This window comes from Chaetodon auriga, chromosome 24 (assembly GCF_051107435.1).
Source record: "Chaetodon auriga isolate fChaAug3 chromosome 24, fChaAug3.hap1, whole genome shotgun sequence".
In the NCBI taxonomy this organism is placed as follows: Eukaryota; Metazoa; Chordata; class Actinopteri; order Chaetodontiformes; family Chaetodontidae; genus Chaetodon; species Chaetodon auriga.
In genome coordinates this window covers 3464345-3489674 of record NC_135097.1, presented here as the reverse complement: position 1 = coordinate 3489674, position 25330 = coordinate 3464345, and the positions used below count along the sequence as shown (strand labels likewise).

The following is a 25330-nucleotide window of genomic DNA, read 5'->3' as shown; positions in this document are numbered from 1 at the left end:
CTTGCCTTCATTAGTTGGGTTGGTCAGGTTTACTGAAAGTAAAGCAGGTCAATCCTTCGCCATCCTAGGGAAAAAAATGCTGCTCCCTGCACAAACGCTGGGATTTGTAGTCTTCAAACGTGTTCTCACTAATTTTTCCTGCACTCCGTCTCTTTCTCACGCACCTCTAGCTCTAGTTTGAGAAGCCTGATGGAAAAAAAAACACAGAGAAACAAGCCGAGCGTTTTGTAAATAACAGTTTATTTGTCTGTTCGTGGCCACTTTAGCTGCTGCCCTGCTTGGCGGCCAGCCTCTTGTCTCTCTCCTCGGCGATGGTCAGACGGATTCCCTTTCCTCTGGGCAGGGACACCCACGGCTTGTTGCCCTGAAGACAGAGAGAGACAAAAATCAATAAGCTGATGAGGGAAAACATAAATACATCGTCTTTGTGCTTTTTGTAATAAGTCAAAAAGGATTAGCAAGTTTTCTATTCCTCTGATGTTTTAAACAGCGTTTCTGGATTCGGGGTTTTGTCTGTAAATCAAGCTGTCAAACAGGTTTCTGTTAAAATCTGCTGAACATTAACTTCGAGGAGATGAGCCATTAAAAATATGGCTGCAAGGATCTCAAAACAGACGACGGCGCGACGATGTGTCGAGCTCTCTCGTGGCCGACAGAAGCTCGACTGTGCTGACATTTATCCCACGGCCAGCTCTTCAGCAGAAGGTGAAGACAAGCGGCGGGCCGAGGCCGTCGAATAAATGTCACGCGGCACCGAGACGACGGCGCTGCTGACAGCTCCGGTCACATCGGCGGCCAAGTGAACGGCAGGCGGCGAAGAGACGAGTTTTACTACAGAGACGCTCCAGGCCAGGTCCTCGTTAATCACTTCATGTGTTTGAGCTCAGTTCATACGAATCTGCCTGCAGCTACTGACAAGACCAGCAGGAGGAAACAACGCTGAGGGTGTCCGACAGTCAGGCTGTCACACTGTCGACTGACTGCTGTTGTTTTAACCCTCAGGAGGTTTTTCCGTATTTAAATCCCGCTCTCGATGAAGCCTCTCTTGTGGACGTTGGCCGCCTTCCCGTCCATCAGGAGCACCTGCTTCGTGTTACATCTGTCAGACCTGAGCAGCGCTTCCACTCCTGTTTTTAATGGCGTATTTCATCATGCATGTTGGCATCTTGCACTGCGCTCATTTAGTCATTATTTCTAGTGTAAACAATACTTTCTCACGGCATGCTCAGGATTTATTATGAAATTAGGACGTATTTTGACTTTGTTTCTGACGGGCCATGCACATTATGCTTCAAACGAGTTTCCGTCTTAACTGACTGGGAAGAGCTCTGAGGTTTTGAGCTCTATGAAGAGTCAACTTGTGCTGGAAAGACGAGGTTTCAAAGATGATTTTCTGAAGACGTGGAAACTCTTCAGATCAGGATTTGCTTGTCAGGGAGCTCAGAACTTCTTAGAGGAATTGGTAGTGTATTTTCATGGCTGATCAAAACCAAGAAATGTCATCATCGCTCCGGAAGTCATCTGAATTCTGTCTCAGCAGAGACAATAAAATATTCTGTTTGGGGTGAATTCTGCTTTATAGCAAAGAGGATCCTGACGCGTCGCCTGCGAGCACGTCTAAACGCATCAACGCTCAGGTTGAGCTCTTAGCCGTCAGTTCACAAGCGGCTCCTCTGGGACCACGGACCACAACAGTCCTGCATGTCCTCACCTTGCCGATGACGAAGATGTTGGAGAGCCTGGTGGCGAAGCTGTTGCCGGTGCTATCCTTGACGTGAACCACGTCGAAGGAGCCGGGGTGACGCTCCCTGTTGGTGATCACACCGATACGCCCCAAGTTAGCGCCGCCGGTCACCATGCACAGGTTTCCTGGAGGGAGCAGAGGAGGACAGCAGTGTTACTGAGGCATCAGAACATAAAGTTCTTCATCTTCAAAGAACCGACCTTCCAGCAGCCAGAGGAACGTACCAGTATCAAACTTGATGAAATCTGTAATCTTGCCGGTGTCCAGGTCGATGCGGACCGTGTCGTTCACCTTGATGAGGGGGTCTGGGTAGCGGATGGTGCGGGCGTCGTGGGTTACCAGGTGGGGGATTCCCTTGGTGCCAATAAGGATCTTCTTCACCTTGCACAGCTTGTACTGCAGAGGAAGATGAGAAAGGTTAAAGGCAGTTAACGACTGAAAACAATGTCCAGACGAAACAGCAGATTATGCTGAAAATCAAGCATTTTTCAGTATATTTGAATTGAAGCATATTCCTAACTTTGAAAACTGTTCAAATGGAGCATTTTCCAAACTTTGCAGACTTTGAACAAACCCTGTGGACTGGAATCAAATTTCATAGAGAATCTCTCATTACGCCGTCAGCGCGCTGAATCTGACGAAAAGTTCAATCTTTCATCTCGATGTCAACTGTCAGCGACTCGGCATCGCCAGTCTGCTGTTGTAATTCTTCTCACAGTCGAGGATTTTCACCAGATTTGACCGAGGTTTTGGAGATTAAACCGGTTTGAAACACCATCGGCTGCCGCTGCTGATCTTCAGCTTTGGCGAGAGGCAAAAACCAAATCCTTAAAGCCCGCCTCACATGCCGATTACACCTGCTAGATCTGCAGAGACTCTGCCGCAGCTCAAAACTCAGCCGCTAAAACAAACTCAGGCTCTGAGTCGTGTAGCAACAACCTGCTATTACTGACAGTGTTAATCTTAATCATGACCCCAAACTTTGACCTTTAGCCTCCTTTCTACCCATTTCCTCTCACCATTCTGAGCGAGTGATGGCGATTTTAAACAAAGGAGGGTACTGAAGGAAGCCTTGTTCCCTGTCATCTATGCTTACTTCCTGTTTTCATGGTAGGATTTGACTGTTGAGTTGTCAAACAGCATCAGGGCGTAGTCTCTTCTCTAAAGGTAGGATGAAGGATGCAGGACTTACCTTGGCCTCCTCGGCGGTGATGCGGTGGACGGTGAAACGTCCCTTCACATCATAGATCAGACGGAAGTGCTCGCCGGTCTTCTCAATGCTGATCACATCTGGATGAACAGAAACAATACTGAGTCTTAGCATCCAAATCATTTTCATTTAACATGCAGGTGGTATTTAAAACAGATATTTAAAACTGACTGGGTTCCACTTAATGCTCTGGAAATAGTTTTACTTTCACACCTAACAAACCTTATCTTTACTCCTCCTTTTTTTACTCCTGAACCTCCTGTCAGGGTCACCATTGCTCCTGACTGATGCTTCGAGGGGTAGCTGTCATTCCTTCACTATGATCCAACAATGTTTAACTCCCATCTTGCCAGGTCAACTGAAACCATCAACAACTAGCCACAGTCTTAGAAGTCAAGAGCACAACAAGCTACACAGTCTCAACAAAATGCAACTTTTCCACCGCTACTTCCTGTTTTACTTGAACTTTAAGTCCACTCCTAACCTTTAGCATTAGCTGACTTCCATCTCAAGATCCCAATTCACCATCGCAGAATTTAACCAAGACCATAAACTAGAGGAAGCCAAAAGCATCGTGTCACATTTGAGGATGAACACGTGGACAAACTTGAGGCCTTCTGACAACAGGATGGCCTTCACATGTTCAGAACCAGGTTCATTCGCAGTGACTCAGATCAGGAAGCGGGGACAGTTTCTTTCAAGACAAGATTACACGTGCAGCCAAATGTGGATAAACTTATTTCCAGTTTCCTTTTGGTACAAGTTTCATCCCACAAGTGCTTTGAATCACTGAAAGCCTGACCACTGCACCGTGAAATACAGATGAAACATTTACGTCACGTGAAATCTCATCAATTTAGTCAAAACAGTCAAGTTAGATTTGAGAGAAACCATTAGGACAATCCACCATTAATAATAAAGTACTTCATCTTCATTCTGAGAAGCCATCAATGTTGTCATGAAATTCCTCCTCTGCTTCAGGCCCAGAGCGACCGAGTGTTTAACGTGCAGGTATCTAAAGAGGCCGCGGTCGTGCTGCGAAGGCATCCCTTGGATTTGGAAATTAAAATGCCACACCTCTATATGAGGCTGTTGGCCAGCATCAAGGTGGAAAGAAAACTGACTGGGTGACAACCTGAGAGAGGCGAGACAGAAAAACATCAGCTCCTCTGCTGCAGGCCCGGCGATACTCGCTCCACCGCCATCATTGAGAAATATATTCAGAGCGGCAAAAACATGACAAAAAGTTGAGATGAGGCCAATGAAGTGCTGAAAGTTTAAGCCAAATGAATAATAAGGTGAAAAAGAAAATCCACATTTGCATCAACAACAAACAAGGACGAACCAAGAAGAAAGCTGTTCATCCTTAATATTCTCTCAAAACTGAAAGTAGCAGCACTGATGACTGAGATGGTTTGACAGTGAAGATGTTTTTCTTTCCGATGTCTAATTTAGGTAAGGCCAACATGTGTCCCATAATCACTAGTTCACTTCCGAATGACGACATTTACGTGTGAATCAAACCCACAAAGTCCTCTCAGTATCACCACTTCCAACCAAATAACTGGCTGCAGTCCATCCTTGTCTGGACCAATGTTCCACTACAAACTGAAAAGTGACTCAATGTTTAAGCATTTGAGCATTCAGACAACCAATCAGAGGACAGGACCAGATCGGACAGAAACAGACATGTAATGAACAAAACTGAACCAAAAAGTGCCAGCTGATCTTCAAAACCAACAAATGATTTTCAAACTTCCTGAGAAACTTTATGACCGAAGCCGAGCAAGGACAAACAAGGTCTCAAATTTAGTAAATCAAATTAGAAGCTGCTAATCTCAAAGTCACACTTCCTGCCGCACACTGTGCATCCCGACTGGGAGACGAATGTTTGCTTGCCTCTAATAAGACTTGACAATAAATCAGAAGTATTTAGGTGTAAAGGTTGGAGCTCAGAACTTCTTAGAGGAGTGGTCGTGTAGTTTCAGCTCATCGCTGATCAAAATCACATATTCATCATTGCTCCTTCTGCCTCCAACACCAACAACAATCTACAGTTCTATGTAACTCTATGATGCATTACCCATAAACAGCAAAACACTAACCAAAGACCCATTCTGCACAATTTGTGGAAAATATCTGACTAAACATTGGAAAACAAATCTTACAGCAGATCTGAGCTGCACTTAAAGCTCCAAATTCATCTAATAAGTGAACTCACCCATGAATCCAGCAGGATAGGTGACGTCGGTGCGGACCTTGCCATCGATCTTGATGAACCTCTGCATGCAGATCTTCTTCACCTCATCCCCAGTCAGGGCATACTTGAGGCGGTTCCTCAGGAAGATGATGAGGGGCAGGCACTCCCTCAGCTTGTGGGGACCGGTGGAAGGACGAGGAGCCTGATAGAACAATCGTATCATTATCTTCATCGTCATCATCATCGTGGGGGATGGATGCTAACGGTCCATTCCATCACTCATGGCAGTTTGAGAAGAAACCTGTTCAACACTCAGCTACCAACTGAAGCTCATATCTAATCTTTCGTCTCAACCATTTTTATGCATGTTTGAAGATTCAACAGCACTCTTAAATCTATTTAACCCTTAAATCTCTTATGCAAACAGAGACATCTTTATAAATCCAGAAAGTCCTATCTTAACGTCAAATAATCAGCAGTTTGAGCTTTTATTTCAATTCTTTCCGTAACGTCAAGACCTACTCTGTAAGGCCGAATGACAGTCTGTCAGAGGTTAACAATGGGCTGAAAAAAGGCCAAAGGCAGTGTTGTAGAAATTCAGGCAGCTACTGCTGGTACCCCTGTCCTAACAGACACACATTCATGTCAGGGTGATGGTTTTCAATAGGCCATGGAGTCACAGAACTAAGCCTGTGTTTATCTGAAGGCTAATTCCCTGATAATGACGAAAAGATTAACACTTGGCTCTGTTTTATAAAGTATTTTAATAAAGTCTAACAAGCTGCCCGAGAAGTAGTTACCCAGTTTCCCAAACTGCAATTATTTTCCTAATCAAAGCCACTAATGACATCTGAGAAAGCTGCTTTGAAGGTTTTACTGAACAGTATATATCGTTAAGCTCCAGGTTTACAGAACAAATTCTTTCTAAGCAGCAATCAGTTCATGTGATCTTCAATGTGATGCTTTGCTCTTTATTCTAAGCGTGATTAACGTGCATGTGAAGCACAAACTGGCCAAATGTAAACATATACAGAGTTAAGTTCAGACACGTAACATCCATGTGTAATATGATAAACCATAAGCGAGCAACACTGTCTATGCTGCATACACAACCTTTACAGAGCATTTAACTCGGGCCCCCACGACAAGTCCCCTTAAGTTATAGGAATAATTGGTAGAAAGAAACTAGCCGACGTAATTTAAATCAATGCATAGAATCTGGAGGAAACGTTACTTACGAACACTCCGGTGAGCTTGTCAAGCATCCAGTGCTTCGGCGCTGCGACGCGCTTCAGGTGCTTCTTCGGTCCTCTTGCCTGGAGGAAAAGAGAACCAAGCCGGTCAAATAACGGGACGAACAACCGGTGGTGGCCGCCAGACAGCAGGACAATAAGCTGTACTAAAACATACAATATATTGCCAAGTGGATACTGCTGGAAACCCCGCTAACAGACCCCTCGGTCCGTCCGGTTAGCATGGTATGCTAACATGCCGCAGAAATGAATGCCGAATAGCACAACCGGCTGCGGCCTAGCCAGGCTGACATTATCGTTACACGTTTAACAGAAATAATTTACAAAAAATTACACATAACTGCTATACATAGCTGTAATCTAGATGTACAAAGTATCGCTAAACGATACTTGCAACTACGAAAAGCAATTTTTCATTTATTTAGCATGCTAACTGCGTTAGCCACAGTCAAGCTAACGAGCCGTGGGTGATAAAACCGAAGTCAGGTTAGGTCACTTCAAATCATCCATAAAGAGCAAGAATCGATGCTGTTGGTTACAATTTAGAGATCTACCATTTTATAAGATGTTGAATTTCAAACTCGGACGTATATGTGTGTGATAATACAACAGCAAAAAGTGATGTTTAGTGATTGTTTCAGGGAGGAATTGTGAAGGAAGCCTGCTCACCATGTTGGAGTCTGCGGGGAAAAGGACCTTTCCTCTTCCGGTATTGAATGATAAGGCGGACTACGGCAGACTGGGAGGGACAAAAGTGCTGAATGTTGCATTATAAATGCTGTAGAAAGAATCATAATGAAGTCAGGGCAAACAAATTGCATTTGAAGGAATTTACCTTTCCACATATATTTTTGAATAACTCTTAGAAGTAACTACAGAGTTCAACCAAAACATTGATGTTAGAAACAGCAAAAAAGATTAGATTTTACCTGCTAAATTGACTTTTCCAAAATGCTGACATAAAAGAAATAGGAGGAAAATCAGATTGAGCCCTCCATCAAAAGTACATTATTTTTGCAAGCCGACAGAAATACGTGGCCTATATATCTCTGGAAGTGCCTTCTTAAATTCATTGTACAATTTTCCATCTATTTGATGCTTGTGGATTGAAATAAAAATAGCACCACGTCTTTGCACAAGCCACAGATTTGAAATATCCCGTGTATCCTCCATGTGGCCCTGCTGCTGGCGCCTGTTTCTCTGTGTTTCAGACTGTCCTGGTCAGGAAATGCCAGTGTCGCAGTCAGAGCCCAATCCTGTTTACACTTATGGAGATAAAACTCCTCCTGGGTCTTTGTCTTCCTCTGCCAAATGATACCAACTGATGCACACATGCCATCTCTCTCTCTGAAGGCATCTCTGCTTCCCCCCAGGCTGCAGGAACTAATCCCACAGCTCGGGACAAACCTGGGCTCTATTTCTACCTAATTAAAATGCTCCTGTGTGTGCATATTCGCACATTTATCTCTGGCGACCCACTTTATTTCGTTATTTTTCTTCTCTTGAAGCGTACATTTTGTGTATGCACAAGTGTGGATCCAGCAGAATCAACCCACTAACCTACATTTTAGTCAGACAATTTTTCTCACATTTTGCAGAGTGATGGAGGAGCTCAGCAACAAGGCCTGCAGCCAGCAGCGAGCCGGGGACCCAGCTATGTTTTCTCAGCTTAAATTTCCTGACCCACTTCCTTAAAAATACTGCTGTGCTGATCGCTCAATCCGGGAAGTTCAGGGATCCAGGAGGGATTGCAGACAGATTTCTGGAGTCAGATTACAAAAGTTGAAGGAATAAGGAGGTGACTTTTGTTTAGGCTGGATGTCTCGAGGCTGCAGTATTGGTTAATACAGACGTAGAGCGTAATAAAGTCCAGCTGATGGCTGTAATGAAATGAGCCTGCATGGCTTAAGATGGATCGTCTTGTTTTTAGAGAGAAATACACACTTCAGTCAGATTGACCCTTTAAAATGCTTTTCCTGCTTTGTAAACCTGAAACAGGTCACTATTAACGCCCTTTTTTTGTGTTGCCATAATCATATTAATTATTTGGTCTTTCAGGAATATTTATCCACCCAACCTAAATTTAACCAGGAAGTCTCTTGAGATATATTTCACCTTTTATGAGAGAGACCTGATGAAAATGACACACAGTCACTTAAAAAAATTATTTACTGCATTCACATATAACTCAATAACACAGGAAAGGAGACGCATGAAGAGGAGAAGCTTGAATTAAAGTACAGAATATTTATGTCATTACTCATCTCATGTGCTTTATGCTGCCATAAACAAACTCTTTAAAAAGCCTCTTGGATCAGCTGAAAATGCTCGAGTACTTTTACTTCTCATACTTTAAATGTGTTTTGCTGATAATAATATTAATCAAATTCCCACATAAGTAGTATTTCCCTTTTTGCTTATCATTGGAAACCATCTTTATGTGTGTACTTGATGTACGTATCTGAATACTTGTAGTACTCCTCTCTGAATACTCCCTCCGCCTTCAGCAGGCCTCCTCTTTTAATGGTGCACTGTTTTTGGACGTGAGCTCCACAATGTCCAAGTTCATTTAACTATCAGGAAGCAGTCAGTTTGTTTGTTTCTGCTTGAAATGCACCGAGGAACACTTTCTCTAATGTCTCATCCAGTACAAGAGTCACTGTAATCTACTGTTTATACAGCTGTAACTATAGTTCTGTGCAATACTACTATCACCGCTAGATGGCAGCATTGCATTGAGTTCCTATGCAAGCCTGACACTTCAAGAGAAGAACTTGATAACTTCATCAGCAACAAAGACTGAGAGAAGTGTTAAAATGAAGAACATGCACTTTTAAACGTGAACTTGGTAATGATAGGGCCATACAATAGTGTGAAATTACTTTTAAAAGGCGGAAAACACAAAGAAATTTAGTATGTGGTGTGTAGTTGCCATCATACACCAGCAGATGGAAGCATTGTACAAAAAACTGACAGTACCGACGTCAACGGCCTAAACATAAAACAACAGAATAATAACAAGAGCACTCAATCATTGTCACTGATATGCTCTCATATGACTCTACAGGTAACACAGGTGATGTTAGTATGCTTCAATTTATTGTAATCTTTAACCTTTCTGTTAGCTAGAAAGTTGTAACTATTAATTATCTTTGTTTAATCACATATAAAACTTTTTCTGTACACAAACCTTTGCTAATAACTGTATTCTTCTCTATTCTCTTTACGGCACATGTATGTGCTGATGTGGTTGAACTTATATGTGTTAATGGAAGACTGAAAGTTACTACATGTGTGCACTGTCTGCTGTTTTAATGACAAACATTCACGTCAGCTCAGTTTTCAGTTTCTTTATTTCCCCCCAAACTCAGAGCCGTAACAAAAATACAAGCGTTTTTTTCAATATGATTTCAGTCATTTACATATTCATATAGATGTACAAGTGAGAGCCGGTGAGCAAAAGTGCTTTAAAATCATCTTTGAATAATATTCATTTCATCATTAGAAAAAAAAAAGAAACTGCACATGAAACCAACGAAATAAAACACAGAATGAGACTTTAATCTACAGGTTTGAAAGTAAATATGATTAAAAAAAGAGGGAATAAATCAGTGCAGAGTCTACTTCAGGTTCACAAGCAGACCTGGCAGCAGAGCAGTGGCTGAACAGTTTCATTACCGTGGAGAGGAAACCTTGTAACGGCGACCTTTTAACACACACATCACCGGCTGCGTCGAAGGTTTTCACAGGCCTTGATGTGTCCGAACATGTTTCACGACCCTGAGACCCAGAGGCAACGGCCGAGCGAGTCACAAATCACCGCTGTCACATGCAAACTGTAAATCCACTTCATGAAGGTTTACATGGACGCTGAGCTCAGGAAGAAAGAGCATCACAACATCCAAAAACACACAGTCTGAGTCATGAATTCATTACTGTGAGCGTGAAAACAGACGCAGCAGCGTCCTGCGTTCGCTGCTCACAGCCAGGAAATAGTCTGGTCCAAAATCCTGCATTTAACAGTGAAATGTACAGTTTCTGTGTGGATTAAAGCAACAACATATAACATGTTAATTAGTGAGTTTCAGAGGTGTCGCTAGGCAGATTTAAGCAGAGCCAGGGTAGCTGTTTCCACCTGTTTTCACTCTTTGTGCTAAGCTAAGCTAACTAGCCAATGGCTTTAGCTTATTCACCAATTTATCAATCGATTTTTTCATCCAGCTAACGTCTGACAAGTGGCAGGGGTGTTATTTCGTCCATCGCATTTATATGTATGAGGATTAAAACCCCAAAGATATTCAACTCTGTAAGATTTAAGACAAATCAAAGCAGGAAATCCTCACGTTTGAGAGGCGAAAACAAGCTAATATTGGCTTTAATCCATTATCAGATCAACAGCCACAGCTCACAACTGCATGAGAACTTAATGATGACGGAGGTCTGGAGCAAAGTGAGGCCTGTGGATGCACTGAAGAAAGGGAAACAGGCTATAAAATGATGCTAAAATGAGCTGTATGAAGTTCAGGGGATCTGCAGTTTGAGCTAAGATACATAAAACCAACAGTGTGCTGCTTCAAGATAGCATCAGGCTAAGAAGAAAAAAGCCCATTTTCAGATAGTTTACCGCAATGAACCGAACTTTTCTGCACTAATTAGGTGGTAAAATACACCCATGAGGTACTCCAAGCAAATTTGAGCCACGGCGAGGATCTTTTACATGGACTTTTTGTTTTTGTCATTAGAAACCAAATAGCCGTGAGGTGTATTTTGGCTCAAGAGGTCTCTGCTGGGGTTAATCTGCAATATCTGGCGTCAAGGAGAGGAGGAAATGAAAGCCCTCAGACGACTCAAACATCTCGACCGGGCAGCTTCTCAGGGGAGGAGAGGGGCGACGTCCCTCTGCTTCACACAGAGAAAAACAACACTGGGTCAGCTGGGATTAAGGCCGGACCGCAAGACATCACACCCCCCCCCAGAAAAAGGACTTTAAAACAATGCCGAGCGGAGGAAAACAAACACGGGGCTGTCTTCGATCTGAAGAATGTTATTCTGACCCACTTCTGCGGCGAGACAGAGGAAGGGAAGAATCAGCGTCTGTCTGCTGGATTTGGGAGTGATGAGAAGCATCTTTATGCCTTTCGCTGTCTCAATAAAAGCGGCTGTTACAGAGCAATATCCGGCAAATCCCTCCTGAGAAGGGCTTCTGTCAATTACTCCTTCGTCGGGGTTTCATTAATCACTGCTTCTCCCGTTTCGTTAAAGAAAGGAAAGAAAATTGGTGCTCATTGACTGTAACCGAGACCCCTAATGAACATCAAAAACTGGTGTTAGGTAGAGTGTGTGTGTAGGAAAGTAGGATTTGAGACGTGTGTGTGCACTGTAGAGGAAAGTGTGTGTGTGTGTGTGTGTGTAAGCTGATCTGTTTACATCTAAATAAATTAACGAGCTGCAGTTTCTCCTCCACCGGTGGGCTTCACGCAGACCCTGGTTTCCCCTCATACGCACTCACACACTTGCACTTTCGGACGTGCATGCAGTCTCAACCTTTTGCTTTTTCACACACACACTCACACACTAACAACTCCAATACCCTGTGAAGTGTGTGTGTGTGTGTGTGTGTGTGTGTGTGTAACTGAACAAGTGCCTGTTTCATGGCTGCTACTCCCCTTTCCCTGCTGTAATACCATCCCATGCTCCTGTGTGTGTGTGTGTGTGTGTGTGTGTGTGTGCGTGTGTGTGTGTGTGTGTGTGTGTGTGTGGTGGGTTTATGTCAGCGTCTTTGTGTGCCTGCACATAGTTTGGTTTCAGTGTTTGTGTGTGTGTGTTTGTATGGACGTGAAAGCACATACAGGTGAGCCTGTGCGCGCACACACACACACACACACACACACACAGGTGTGTTATTTCTAGTGTGTGGTCCAAGAGGAGACCCACAACGCACAGATAACAGACACACCAGGCTGAGGTGAAAGGCCTTTGTTCCTGCCCCCCCCACCCCCATCTCTTCTTACCACAACAGGTACAGGTCACAGCCCCCATGCTACCTGCATCCACCTGCACAGCACAGCTCCTATAGGCGGGTGTCAATTTAACCCCCCACCCAGGATTTCTTTTCCACCACTAGTCTGTAGCAGCAAGAAGTAACACCTGGTAGATGAAGGGCGCAAAACATCCCTCCTCAAGGTCCACTAAGTGCTTCCCGGAGCTTTAACTGAATCTCATGGTCTCAGGGGGGTTGTCTTCTGGACGGGTTTGACATGCGAGCTCAGTGGCTGTTATGTCACAAACACTTTTAGGACTTCTTGTTCACGTAAGCTTAAAAAATTGTGCGTATGATAAAGTTAAGAGCCCCGTAGAAACCTTTAGGCTGCGCTTGAGTTGGTAGTGCTCCTATTTCAAAGTGATAAATTCAATTAAACGCGACGTTTCACGTGAAAACACTTTCACTTGTGTGCTTTTTTTTGTAAGAGTTTTGCTAACGCTAATGTTACAGCAGCCAAGATAACTTGTTTAGCAGATAGTGATTAGCTAGCTAGCAAGTAGCGAGTATACAAACCAAAACAACAATGTATTTTTGATTCTGCTCAGCAGGACAGGCTGAACAAATAACCGTTAGCATGAAGCTCAAGAGTATCAGGACCTCCAACATGGCCGCCGGAGAGCGCACTGCTAGCTTGTCATGATGCACTCCTTGTTATCGCTGCCTTCAGGCACAGTGAAGCAGTACGATGAGCAGAGGCTGGTAGCTAATGATGCTAATATGTTAGCCGCGAGCAGCATCAGTCTGACAAGGCTGCCCCGCAAGGTGTTCAAACAGCAGCCTCAAACAGACAAAATCAGACAACGTTCCCTTATCAGGGGACACACAGGTGTGGTGACAGAAAGGTCTGTTGGGGCTGAACCAACTGCTTTTACATAAACATCGAGGTGGTAAAACAGGAAACACAAAGAGAGGAGAGCATGTGAATGTATCTGTTTGCCATTTGGGTTGAAGACCTTCAATGGTGGCTCGACCACCTGGGTCAGTATTCTTTACAATGTGGACCAGAAAACAAAAGATGGACATGCAGTGGAGCCTCTCATGACCAGCAGGCCTGGACCGGATTCATGAGGCTGAGCTCCACATCGAGAAACAATTTACTCCATTCAGGTCCCGTGCTTCCACAGATTCCACATCCCTTGATCTAATTCACGATGTTCAGAGAAGTCGAGCCAATTATAGACGCACTACAGAAGGTCTCCTTGTCCAGACGTCCTGATGTATATCAGCCACTGTCTTAAATAACGTGTCCTATGAATACGACTGGTTGAACTTAATTCAAACAAAAAGAAAGACGGACAGAAAGAAAAAGAAGTACATTGAGATAACCAGTTCTCAGACAATCAGCGTCTTTGTGAGGCCCAGAGACAGGAGTCTCCTTCCCATGAGACCAGAGGCTAATATTGTCCATTAAGAAAACAGGAAACATAGTGTTTGTCGTCCTTCACAAATCTCCCATAAAGTATCCCAGTTTCATTTTCCTTAAGCGTTGATCGAGAGACCAGGCGGCTAGAAGCGTCTCCAACTCGTCTTAATGACCTTGCTTTCATCGAGCCGGTGCGATGGAGCGATGGCAGAAAGAAGACCACGACCCCTCCTCTCTGTTCATGGTCTGCTCATGCTTTTCTTCAAACAAAGGGAAAGATAAAAATCAGAGGCAAAACAATGACTTCTTAATCCCATTAGGTCGGTTTCAACCGCTGAGAGAGTGGAGCAAGAGCAAAACTCCATTAAAAAACAAAAACAAAAGCAAGCTGTCTTTTTCTTTTTATCCGGCTGCCCGAAAGCAAAATAGAAACAGGAGTATGCCTCTAATCTCTTTCTCTTTTTCACTCGGTGTCTCTTCTGTTTCCTCATTTTATCAACCAAGAAAGGGAAGAAAGAGAAAAACAGAGGAGAGAAAGTCTTCTCTCGCTTTGCCAATCGACTCCGCTGCATCTCGATAGTTTTCTCTTTTCGTAGGTCAGCATCCGGCCGGCACGTCTGACATGAAGTCGAACTCGTTCTGGCCCAGCCAAAGCTCGGGCAGCTCGTTGGCTCGGTCCAAGCCTAACTCCACCACCAGGGACATGAGAACCTCCTCGTCCACGGGGTCAAAGTCGATAATTCCACCTGCCCCGGAGCTTTGGTTCCCCATGCTGATGCCGACGCCCATCCCGCCTCCGCCAAGGCCTCCAGACGGTCCCAGAAGCTGGTTACCGGTGCCCAGAGGCGAGGTGCCGAATCCCCTTTGGGCACCGACGTTCGCCGGGTGTCCGGCAGAAGCGCCGGCGAGGTTCTGGTAGTGCGAGTTGAGCTTCTGCAGCTGCATGCTGGCGATGAGATGCGGCCCCGTCTGGAGGCAGAAGGGCTGAGGTTTGGAGAGCGGGGCCGAAGACAGCGATGACCCGGGCGAGGAGGCGGCGCCAGAGGACGGGGAGAACGGCACGACGGAGGTTTTGGAGGACGGGTAGTGGAGCAGGGAGCTGAGAGGAGAGGAGGAGGAAGAGAGGTCCTTCATCGCAGCGTGGGCGTTGCCAGGGAACAGCAGTGAGGTCATCACCAGGAAAACCCAGAGCCTGGAGGAGGAAATGAGAGACGTCATCAAAGTGGGACATGAGCAGTGAAACAGAGGCTCTGATGGGCATAAAGCCTGCGGTCAGCTGGCCTGGCTCTTCTGTTTAATTAGTACTTGCTCTGTCTTCTCCATCTGTAAAATGTAAACGCCTTTGAACATTTTCCAGGCTGCTCACATTCTGTTGAACAAAACTCAACTTGCTCGCCGTGTGCATGAATTTATTAGCATCTCCATGAGACGTTTAGCGGGGTCAGCTTTAAGTGCTGCCGGTTTTGAGAGCAGCTCCAGCCAGAAACACCACAGGTGTGAATTAATTCATGATTTTTTGGTTTGCACCTGTGCATCTCTCTGCTCTGATTAGTTGTTGCATAAAACAATGATGCAGGTGATACATAAGGAGTTTCCGGAGGGTAATATTTGCTGAGTGCTTCTCTTGTTTGGTTGCAGGGACTTTCCCGCTGACGTGCGTTTGGTTACTGGGTTACACTGAAATGTCCAGACTTGATCAAAGAAGTCCTCAGCGAGTATTTGACAGGACAGAACACGACATACAGAGTGATACCAAGCTAAATGTCAGCTGGAGGACAGTAGAGAAATCATCTAATGTGAACACACCGTGAGCCTGAATGAATGAAGCCAAACAGCACATCAGTCTGATTTTCAGGCTAACGCTAGCTGTTGGCCCTGCTTCCAGTCTTTATGCTAGGCCTTGCTAATCACCCTCTGACTCCAGCTCTGTTCTAAAGTCGTATCTGTTTCCTCATCTACAGAACTTTGACCTGTTTCTTTAATTTTTGCCTCCACTTGAGACAAAGCTGAGAGATAAAAGATGCAGATACCGCTAACGATAAACTGCAAAGCGGCCCCTTTGTTAGCTTAGCCTGTGAAAAACATCTGATGACTAAATCAAGAATGACAAATAACTTAAGTGGTTATTTAATAGCGACTTCCTGCCAACCAAAGACAGCAGCAGCAACAGAGTTGTTGACTTAAGAGCTGCTTTACTCATGTTCTTATGACCCAGTAAATCACTGAAGTCAGATCTGTCTGGGAAACACCCGACGAGCCGACCCTGGTGCCTGGACGGCCGCATGACTCGCTGTGTTTCAGACTGATTTTGCGTGTATTCGCTTGATGTCTGCTTTTCCTCTTGACCTATTGAGCAGCAAATTAACCATGAAAAGGCTGCAGGGAGACTGCCTGTGGGTCCCAACTGGGTTACTGAGTGTTTATAGGTCTATATGTGTGTGTGTGTGCGTGTGTGTGTGTGTGTGTGAATGGAGTTCACAACACAACGGAGCCTTTGAGGATCTTGAAGAGTGATTGGGTCACATGGCAGGATAAATACATATGGACCCTGAGAACAGAGCATATGTCTGACTGTGTGTGTGCGTGAAGCGCGACACACTGAGAAAAGATGTGTGTGGAGTTAAAAGGGACGGTGTGTGTGTTTTTTTAGCGTGTGTGTGTGTGTGTGACTCTCTTGCAAAAGGACTCCTATAGAGGCTCATGTTAAAGTCCCCGAGCTGGTTTATGTTACACACAGTTCAAACAGCATGTGTGCCTTAACACACACACAGAAACACACATCATGCGGCTATCCTTTGAGTAAGTTAATCGCTTAATAATATGTGCCGATACTCTGCACCCCCCCTCACACACACACACACACACACACACACACACACACAGCCCCTCCTCCCAGCGCTGGCTCTTATTTAGCGAGGACATAATTGCTACAGGCAGGCATGCAGCTGCACTCCACTGATAGAGTTAACACACACACACACAAAGATACCAAACAGCTGTCAGTGGCAGGTCCGTGTGTGAGTGTGTGTGTGTTCATTATTCATTGACTGATTACTGTCAGGGCCAGGCTGCACATGGTGTCTCTGCACAACAGCTTTCCAGCACATTGAGTCCAGCAGACGGACACAAATAACCAAAACTGGACTTCTGGCTAAAAAAAGCTTCGTCTAAACATACGTTTCATGTTTTAAACGGAGCATTCAGGGTGGAAATCAGCCACAAAAAAACACGCCTTCAATGGAGGGAGCATCCCGCTACTACTGCTAATCAAGATGCACGCAATTAGCCAGAAGAAATTAGCTGATTTGGACACTTTTCTGCATTTTGAAGAAGCTAATTTAAGTCCTACTGAAGAGCAGCTCCTGTCGTTAAGTGAGCTATGAGGTGATGCTAAATGCTAATCACTGTAGCACATGTGGAGAGGAGGCGGAAAATTCAGAGAAATGACTGACAGTAATATTTAGCTAAAGTTTGCAAACATCAGCTAGCATTAGCCACCATAAGCTAATGGTGATATCAGACCAATCAGGTTGCTGGGGATCAAATCTCAGTGCCTTTTTTTTTTGGTTCTGACAGTCATGTGTTCATGTGTTCATTGAGTTCCCACAGTGCTGTTAAAGCCAGGTAAATCTCTGCATTTCATGGCTTTAATTTGTAGTTTTTTGAGGATTTTTACAGAGTTGAAGGGCTTCAGCATTTTGCCAATTTCAGACTCTGATATTAAGACAAAGTTCTTGCACAGCTGCTTATATTTAACATTTTGGCTTGTTTTCTTCAATGAAACAAAGAGATTTGTGGAAAAACATGAGATTTCTGATGTATGAACTGCTAAATTCCAATGAAGCGAAGGTGCACGTGTCATTTTGGAGAGTTTAGGTTGACAAAAACACACTTCCTGATCTTAGAAACCATGAGAAAGGACTTTAAAAACAAAGCCAGAGCTCAGTGAGGTGTCGCCTGGAGTTCATCTTTCTGAGAAAATCCAAAGGACCAAATAAGGTTGTCTACAGCAGTTAGTCCCTTTGTTTTAATTCAGCGTTTGTCCGCAACAAAATAAAGAGTCCCAGTTGTGAATTTCAGCCTTTTAATTCAGTAAATTTGATATTTATAAGCCCCCTGGAGACGTGGAAAAGCCTGGAGGAAGCCAAGAAGTGAGAAATCCTGTTTTTCTTCCTCATATGCACACAGCAGCTTTTTTGGCTGCAGACGCGCTCGTGATAACAGAAGCCTGCAGCCTCCTGTTTTTGTCTGAAACGAGGATGGACGTGAGTCAAAAACGTCCGAGCGGCTCGGCCGAGCGGGGGGGGGGGGGGCTTCAGCGGCGCGAGGAAGGATGCTGTGTGAAAGTGCTGGAGGAGCGCCAATGTTTTTTCCTGTTCACAGCTGACCTGACTCATTGTGCTCCTCCACCACTTTTATGAGATTGTGAAACCGGCCCCGGCTCGCTCGTCCTGTAAATGATTTCATTAGCGGTCTCGGCTGCTGTCTTTGGCCGTGGGCCGCTCTGCGTTTATTTTAATTATGAGCGATGGAAGTCTGCTCCCGCTGCCAGATTAGTAGCTCCGACAGGGAGAAGCACTTCAGGCTCCGTGTGTGTCTTCAGATGTTTGAGCTGCAGCGAACGATCCACCAGCTGATCAGCAGAAAACAGTGAATCATCACAATTTGCTTCTTTTTTTTTTTTTAGTACTTGCATCAAATATTCACTTTTGAGAAGCCAGACTGGGTTTTTTTTTGCCCTTTTGACAAAGGACTTCAGCGATTGGTTATCAATGTAGCTGCCAATTATGTGAGTAATCAACCAATCGACTAATTGATTCAACACTAAATATTACAGGAAGTTTGGAAGAGGTCTAGAAAGTACACCAAGATCACCTCAAACCTAGTATTTAGAGGCAAAAGATTATTCCCGATACTTGAATATTTCAGGTGGAACAAGATGAAAGCATGAATTGATTAATTAACTGTTTTGATTAATCTTTGAAGTCTTTAACAAGCAAACAAATGCCAACATTTCTCTGTTTCCACTTGTTAAATAAGAGGATTTGCTGCTGCTTTCTGTTGTCTATCATTGTGAACTGACACCTTTTTTCATCTTTATCTTCTTTTGAATAATAACCACATTGACCAATAATGAAAGAAGCTGTTGTCGTCGACCTGCTGTTGGGAAAAATGCTTCAGATGAAGTCGCTGAAGTCGCTCACTGGAGCCCTCGCTTTGTTAATGTCACTGTGAAGTCAGCCTGGTTTCTATGAAGGAAGAAGTTCAGGCTTGACCTTGAAAACTCACCACAAGGCTCATTTAGTGGCTCCTCTGAAGCTTTCTGTCAAATCACATGACCTTCATCACTCCAGGTTTTCAGCCGACACACACACACACACACACACACACACACACACACACACACACTGTGCTGCAGGTAAATAAAATACAAACTGCTGCAAACTCACACTGACTGCAGGAGGAAGAGTTTTAAAGCAAGAATGACAAATAGGAAGATTATCTCACACACACACACACACACACACACACACACACACACACACACACACACACACACACAGCGCCGACAACCAGGGTTTCAATTACACAATTAAAGCGTGACAAGCAAATTGAAACGTCAGTCTGTCCCTTTCACACACACACACACACACACACACACACACACACACACACACACACACACACCATATGCTGCCCCAGCGTGACGCATTCACCACTTGCTTTAATTGCCTCCAACTCCATATTGAAGCCGGTTAATGAGAAGCCAGTTTACAGAAAAAAGAAAAACTTCACAGATTTTTCTTCTTCTCTCAAGTTTCTGTCTCTTATCTTGTTGAAACTTTAGCTGCTTTGGATGGAAACCCCAAAATCTCGAGTCATATTTTTGTTGATTTAAGCGTGAAATGAAGTTAAAAAAAATGCACAAATACTTCAAATAACGAAAATCTGTTTGTACGGTCAGAAATAAATGAATCTTTCTTCATCACACACTCGTTTCCATCAGTTTTGTGGCTTTTGCAATAAAGTCTGCCAATGTCTCTGATTTCTGCTGTAAAGATAATATACAGACAGTTATCTGTCAGCTCAAAGCAAAAAGGAAATGTTCAGTTTCAGGCAGAAAAAGCGTGACCTCATTTAAAATGCTGAGGGGAAAGTTTGAGCAGATTCAGACCCTGACAGGTCCTGTCAAAGCGCAGAGGACAGGACAGAGAGGGACCAACCTGAGAGAAAAGCCCGGTGCAGCTGCAGAAAGCTCCGCTGGAAGAGGAGTTTAAAGTCCGCAGAGTCCAGAGAGGCTGAAGTCCGCAGAAATGAAGCGTGCTGACGGCCCGCAGACGCTCCGGAGGGTCTGTCAGCTCCTCAATGAGCTCCTCACTGAAGAAAAAGCATTTTGTTCCGCGCTCTCTCCTCCGTGTGTGTGTGTGTGTGTGTGTCCGGCCAGCCTGCCATCCAAAAACCAGGAAGTGGATTTCCAAGGGATCCGGATGCAGGCAGGGATGGATAAATCTTATTGGGTGAAGCAAATGACAGTGGGTGGAGCCAAATAGATGTTGGTAAAATGAAATTATGATGAGGAATGAAGCAAATTATTAGTCACACATTAGTTGTTTCTATAGTTTATTTATATATGACACAACAAAGAAGCAAGCAGAGGTAGACGAGCAGTGTGGGCTGAGAGGTAAAACTGCTGTTTTTGTCAATGGAGTCTGGTGGCTTTGAACAGAGCGGCTGCCTCTGGGGAAACGAGGAGGTTACTCAACAAAAAAAGGTGGATTTCAGGAGGGATCCTTCCCACGATGCTGTCAGACACTCAGAGGAACAATCTGAGGCCGTCAGTGACACTTTGTCTGGTCACACTTTGACGAGGACATTCATCCTGAAGGATTACACGACAGCCATTGCAGCTTGTTTGCAGGCTGCCTGCTGAAGTGATTTACTGGACCATTTCCCAAAGCTTTTGCACCTATTAGTCATTGAGAGGCCTGAATATGTCAAAATAGAGCCTTCAAGGATGTGCATCAGTCATGCATTCATGTGGAATATCCATTATCTGGACATTTGCTGGCTATATTGGAAGCCCTGAATCACTGGCTGTTGCGAGATCGGACCACCTTCATGAGACAAGTTGGGCGCCGGCCTTCATATTTTTGATCAGGCTGTAGCTGCGATGTGTAGACTTAGAGGGAATAAATGGCTTCATAAAGAGCTAAAGGATAAACCAGGGATTTGCAGAAGTTCATCCCAGAGCGTTCTGGTCAGTGAATGTTACAGGATCAATCACATCTACTCATACTGATGAGCTTGTAAGGGTGTTACTAAAAGCATCAGCGATGACTCCGATGAACCAGACGGTGAGGCAGCATGACGATACCGGGACCTTGAGACTGAAGCAGCTGAATGGAATTCAGCCATCACCGCTTTCATTATTCACACCTGTGCTTCTCCGCCTGCGACTCAACTAAATGCCTCTGTCCAGCTCCGGGTCCGGGCCGATCCGGCCTCCGGGGTTTGCGTGCTGCCGCTCTGCAGGGCAGATGTTGCTCATTCTGAAGCAAACCCCATCAGGAATCAAATGGACCATTTGAGGCCTCTCTGTCTTTGTGTCCCTCACCCAGAGAGAGAGAGAGAGGTGGTCTGCGAATGATTTGCATAACTACATGCTCTTGTTGTGTCCTCGTGTGATTAGACACTGATGAATATGTCCTGAATGATTCATGATGTCAGGCTGCTTGGCGGTTGGAGCAGAAGAAACAATGTTTGATCACAGTTTGGGTTCTACTCGTGTCTCATGAACATTTAATTTACTACCTTTTAAATGCAAAGTGACACCTGAGCAAAAGCTGATCAGTGACTTCCCACACGCAGAACGTCCTCCACCGTTAATATCGACGACTTTTGCTTCAGTCACACTCTCTAAAATCATCACAGCCACTTTAAACTCTTTATTGGAATCATTAAAACGCTGCCTGTTTATAGTTTTTCTTATTTCACTGCACTTTTATTTGGGGTAATTGGTCACACAACTTGGTCTGGTTCGGATTCATTGTGTCGTAAAACAATATCTGCTTAACATATAAGCTAAATGACACTCAAAACACAAAACAAAGCACCCAAATTTAACAGAATGAGGGTTATTATGTGGGAGGAAAAAATCAGACGAAAGAAAACAAAGCAAAAATCATGAAAAACATGCACGTTATGCATAAAAATGAAGCAAAAATGACACAAATTTAAAACAGCTTTTTAGCTTTCCAAGCTGAATCTTTCCTTCTGCAACAAATCAATTTCCTCTGAGCAATCAATCTTATGTTCACTCATCTTCACATGAGACCACCCTGTTCCAGCGTCAATCGAGGAAAACGCTCATTTTAAATCTACTTCCTGCTGAATATCAGGTATCAGCAGGTGATCAGCGACCGTCTGAGGTCCGTCCGACTGTTTAAATGTTTAAAAGTTTGTCAGTGGGTGCAGCTCACGCCGAAAACCAGAGTCTCCTCTGGGTCCATTTAGCCTTTTTTATTCATAAGGGACAAACAAAAGACTGTTGGGTAAAAAGGAGAAAAACACCCAAAGTGTCGTTGGGGAACCAAAACCAATTCATCCAAAAAAAGAGAAAAAAAAACGTCCCTCCCCCACTTCTTGCTAAAAAAGACCAAGTCCATTCACCTCAATGGTCTGTGCGGCGAGGACGTCGCTACGCGCCAACAGCATGCGTCGGCGCGGTCAAGTGCCACGCGCTCGGCCTCTCTTCCGTTAAGCACATAAAAGGTGGCATCTGTCTTTATTGTGGGAGCAAATCCCCTCCGCCATTGACCGCAGACACTTCACATGTTGATGAGGAGGAGGACGTATAGTCGGAGGCCCCCCCCCCAACCCGCCGCTTTGTTCCCCCGGGGGGAGACGTTATGCAAATCAAACAAACCGTTTGTGATTTCCATCTTAGCAGACAAATAATTAGAGCATGTTGGTCAAACTGCCAGAGGACCAAGTGGACTTTTGTTCCAAGGTTGGAGGATTTGGACGATAAAACCTTTAAAAACTTGACGGACTTTCTGCTATTTCAGAGCCACCAAAGCTCTGGAAACAACCTCCTCTTTCTCCCAAAGCAGATACAATCTGGAAAATTCCCCCAAATTTAAACAGGCTTCACAAGACTTATGCAAATGTTCAGCACAACCGGCAAACAGGAACCACAGAGAGGCAGGAAGAGGAAGGACGAGCCCCTGGTTTATCTAAACTAATCAACAGCGAGGGTCAGATGATACTTTATTCAAAGCACCGGCTGAGCGGTGGAGGGGCCCCGGCGCTCATTTGCATAAAAGTCGTTGGAGAAGTTCTTTCTGTCTTTGCTTCACAGTCAAGGTGTGTTCCACTTGGAGCAGGAAGAGGTCTGGTGAAGGATGTAGAGCTCAGGTTTACCGAAACCGACGGAGCATCCGTGGGTAGCAAAATGAGCCAAAGTGACCGGCATCCCGAACAGGATCGTACAGCTCCTCAGCTTCTGATCCAGTCCAAACCTTCGCCCCGAAGCTTCCAACACCGCCTTCCATTTTCACATCGGAAAAAATAAATCTGCATGAGCCTGGAGGACGGCGGCGCGAGCCAGAAACAAATTACAGCTCAGCGCTGGCAGAGATCCTCCGTCCTCAGCGAACTGTGGAAGATCACTTTTCCTCTGCAGGATACGTTGCATCACTCGGCTGGTTTATGTGGGATTTTCAAGTGACAGAAAAGCTCTGTAATCTTGTCTCTAGGTACTTTAAATTCCATGTAAACAGAGCTCAGGGTAGACAAAAGTTATGTAACGAACTGTATCCTGACTGGAACCAGTTGCCTCCAGAGTGTCATCTGATGATGGACCTTTCTCTGATGCACCAGCGTTTGAGCCACTTCTGACTGATTTGATGGAACTAGAGTCAAACACTAAAGACACAATGAGGTCTTTTAACAGCCTTGTTTTGTTTTTCATTAGCTTCTTTCTTGCCACAAACTCCTTTAAAAACCCTGCAGAAACCTTCACCCCGAGGTTCTCGCTCGTCTCTCAAGCTCTCTTTTGTCTTTTTGCCCCTTTTTGGACGCGAATCAACCGGCGAAGCCTTCGAGGAGACGCTTCCACGCGACGGACACGCGTCTCGTCCGTCTCGCCACGTGGGAAATGTTCTCAAGGTTCAGTCTTGTACTGTCTGATGTTCTCTAAACTCTGCATCCTGGTCTTGTTCCAAGAGGTAAATTTAGAGTGTGAAGAGAGTTAAGAGCTGGAAACGTTTTCTTTTTTCAAACAAGTGTATTATGACAAATTTAGGGGGTTCTGGGTTTTTGCTTTTACTCAGCAAAGTTATGAAAATAGCTCAGTAAACCCGCCTCTGGGAGGTTCATTTGTCCAAATACACAAACCTATTGGCAGACAAAAATGTTGTTAGATGATTCTGCAAAGGCCTGGATTACGTTCAATGACACGTGATTTGCGTCCTGCATGTCCATCCACCCTGACCTCCACCTCCTGACCTCTACACCTCAACGCTAAGAAGCTACGCTGGATATAAACCACGAGGTGAAGAACTGTCCGATATGGAAGCTAATTCCATCTATAAACATTACGTAAAAAAAAAAAAAGTCGTCAAAGTCGTCAAAGTCCACAAGTCGTGGACGAAACTTTTAGTCGACTTTCCGAGTTGTTTGGACTTTAGGCAGCATTCGCACAAATTTTCGGATTTTCCGACACCACACGAATGCGCTATCAAATGTTTATGTGACTGATATTTGTTCAACTTCTTCAGCTGAAAATTGTTTTTGGCATTGAGAGCGAAGAAAAACTGGAGTCAAACTCCTCGTATGTGAACGCACTGTTGGCTAGCGAAGCCGATTCTGAAGTCCTCGGCGAGTATGAGCACGTGGGAAAGTTTTGATATCACAATAAACACAACAACAAAACACTGTACAACACGAGCACACACTTTAAAAGATTTTTGGTATTATGTGTTTTCAGTTTTGTTTGGCGACGTATCAAACTGTAAACAGCCAGCAGACCCAGCTTCCTCCGTCAGCGGGGTCACCGGGTCACGCTGGAACACAATCTCTTTCGTCTTTTGTGAAAGTGCAATCCACGAATTCCAGCGGTGCCCTGAATCCTCCCGGGGGCCCCTGAGTTTTTCTAATTTGACTCGGCGGAGCAAAGAAAACTACATAAACACGCACAAGTCTCTCACGTCTCTCATGTTTACAGCCCCACGCCCGGCATTGTGTAAACCCCCCCGGCCCCCCCCCCCCCCCCCCCCCGGCCCCCCACCTCCCAGTTTATGAGATAGAATTTCAATCGTCTCTCCTTTTCCGAACTCGTAAACGGTGTAATGAGTTTCATTTGCTTCGGCTACGTTGTGCTCAAACCGCCGAGGTGACCGCAGCAGTGTTCATAAAGATCACAGGGAATCCTCACACACACACACACACACACACACACACACACACACACACACTGAACAGCTCACTTCTGCTCAGCACATGCCAGCTCTGACT

General features: G+C 44.7%; 2 protein-coding genes and 2 non-coding genes across 4 annotated transcripts; all 4 read right to left on the bottom strand.

The window, feature by feature from the left end:
- Window positions 1-222: 222 nt before the first annotated feature.
- rps4x (ribosomal protein S4 X-linked) lies at window positions 223-7125 on the bottom strand. Its single transcript, XM_076725526.1, has 7 exons — window positions 7077-7125; window positions 6393-6470; window positions 5176-5356; window positions 2937-3034; window positions 1969-2140; window positions 1712-1869; window positions 223-364 (listed from the first exon to the last, which is right to left on the bottom strand). The coding sequence occupies exons 1-7, from the start codon at window positions 7077-7079 to the stop codon at window positions 263-265; spliced, it is 792 nt and encodes a 263-aa protein (XP_076581641.1). The 5' UTR covers window positions 7080-7125; the 3' UTR covers window positions 223-262.
- Window positions 1437-1509, bottom strand: LOC143317533 (small nucleolar RNA SNORD61). The gene has a single exon (XR_013076678.1). It is a non-coding gene; the product is annotated as a small nucleolar RNA SNORD61 (small nucleolar RNA).
- LOC143317535 (small nucleolar RNA SNORD61) lies at window positions 4903-4977 on the bottom strand. Its single transcript, XR_013076680.1, has one exon. It is a non-coding gene; the product is annotated as a small nucleolar RNA SNORD61 (small nucleolar RNA).
- Window positions 7126-9751: 2626 nt separating the features above from the next.
- Window positions 9752-25009, bottom strand: cited1 (Cbp/p300-interacting transactivator, with Glu/Asp-rich carboxy-terminal domain, 1). Its single transcript, XM_076725425.1, has 2 exons — window positions 20038-25009; window positions 9752-15005 (listed from the first exon to the last, which is right to left on the bottom strand). The coding sequence occupies exon 2, from the start codon at window positions 14984-14986 to the stop codon at window positions 14411-14413; it is 576 nt and encodes a 191-aa protein (XP_076581540.1). The 5' UTR covers window positions 14987-15005; window positions 20038-25009; the 3' UTR covers window positions 9752-14410.
- Between the last annotated feature and the right edge of the window lie 321 nt (window positions 25010-25330).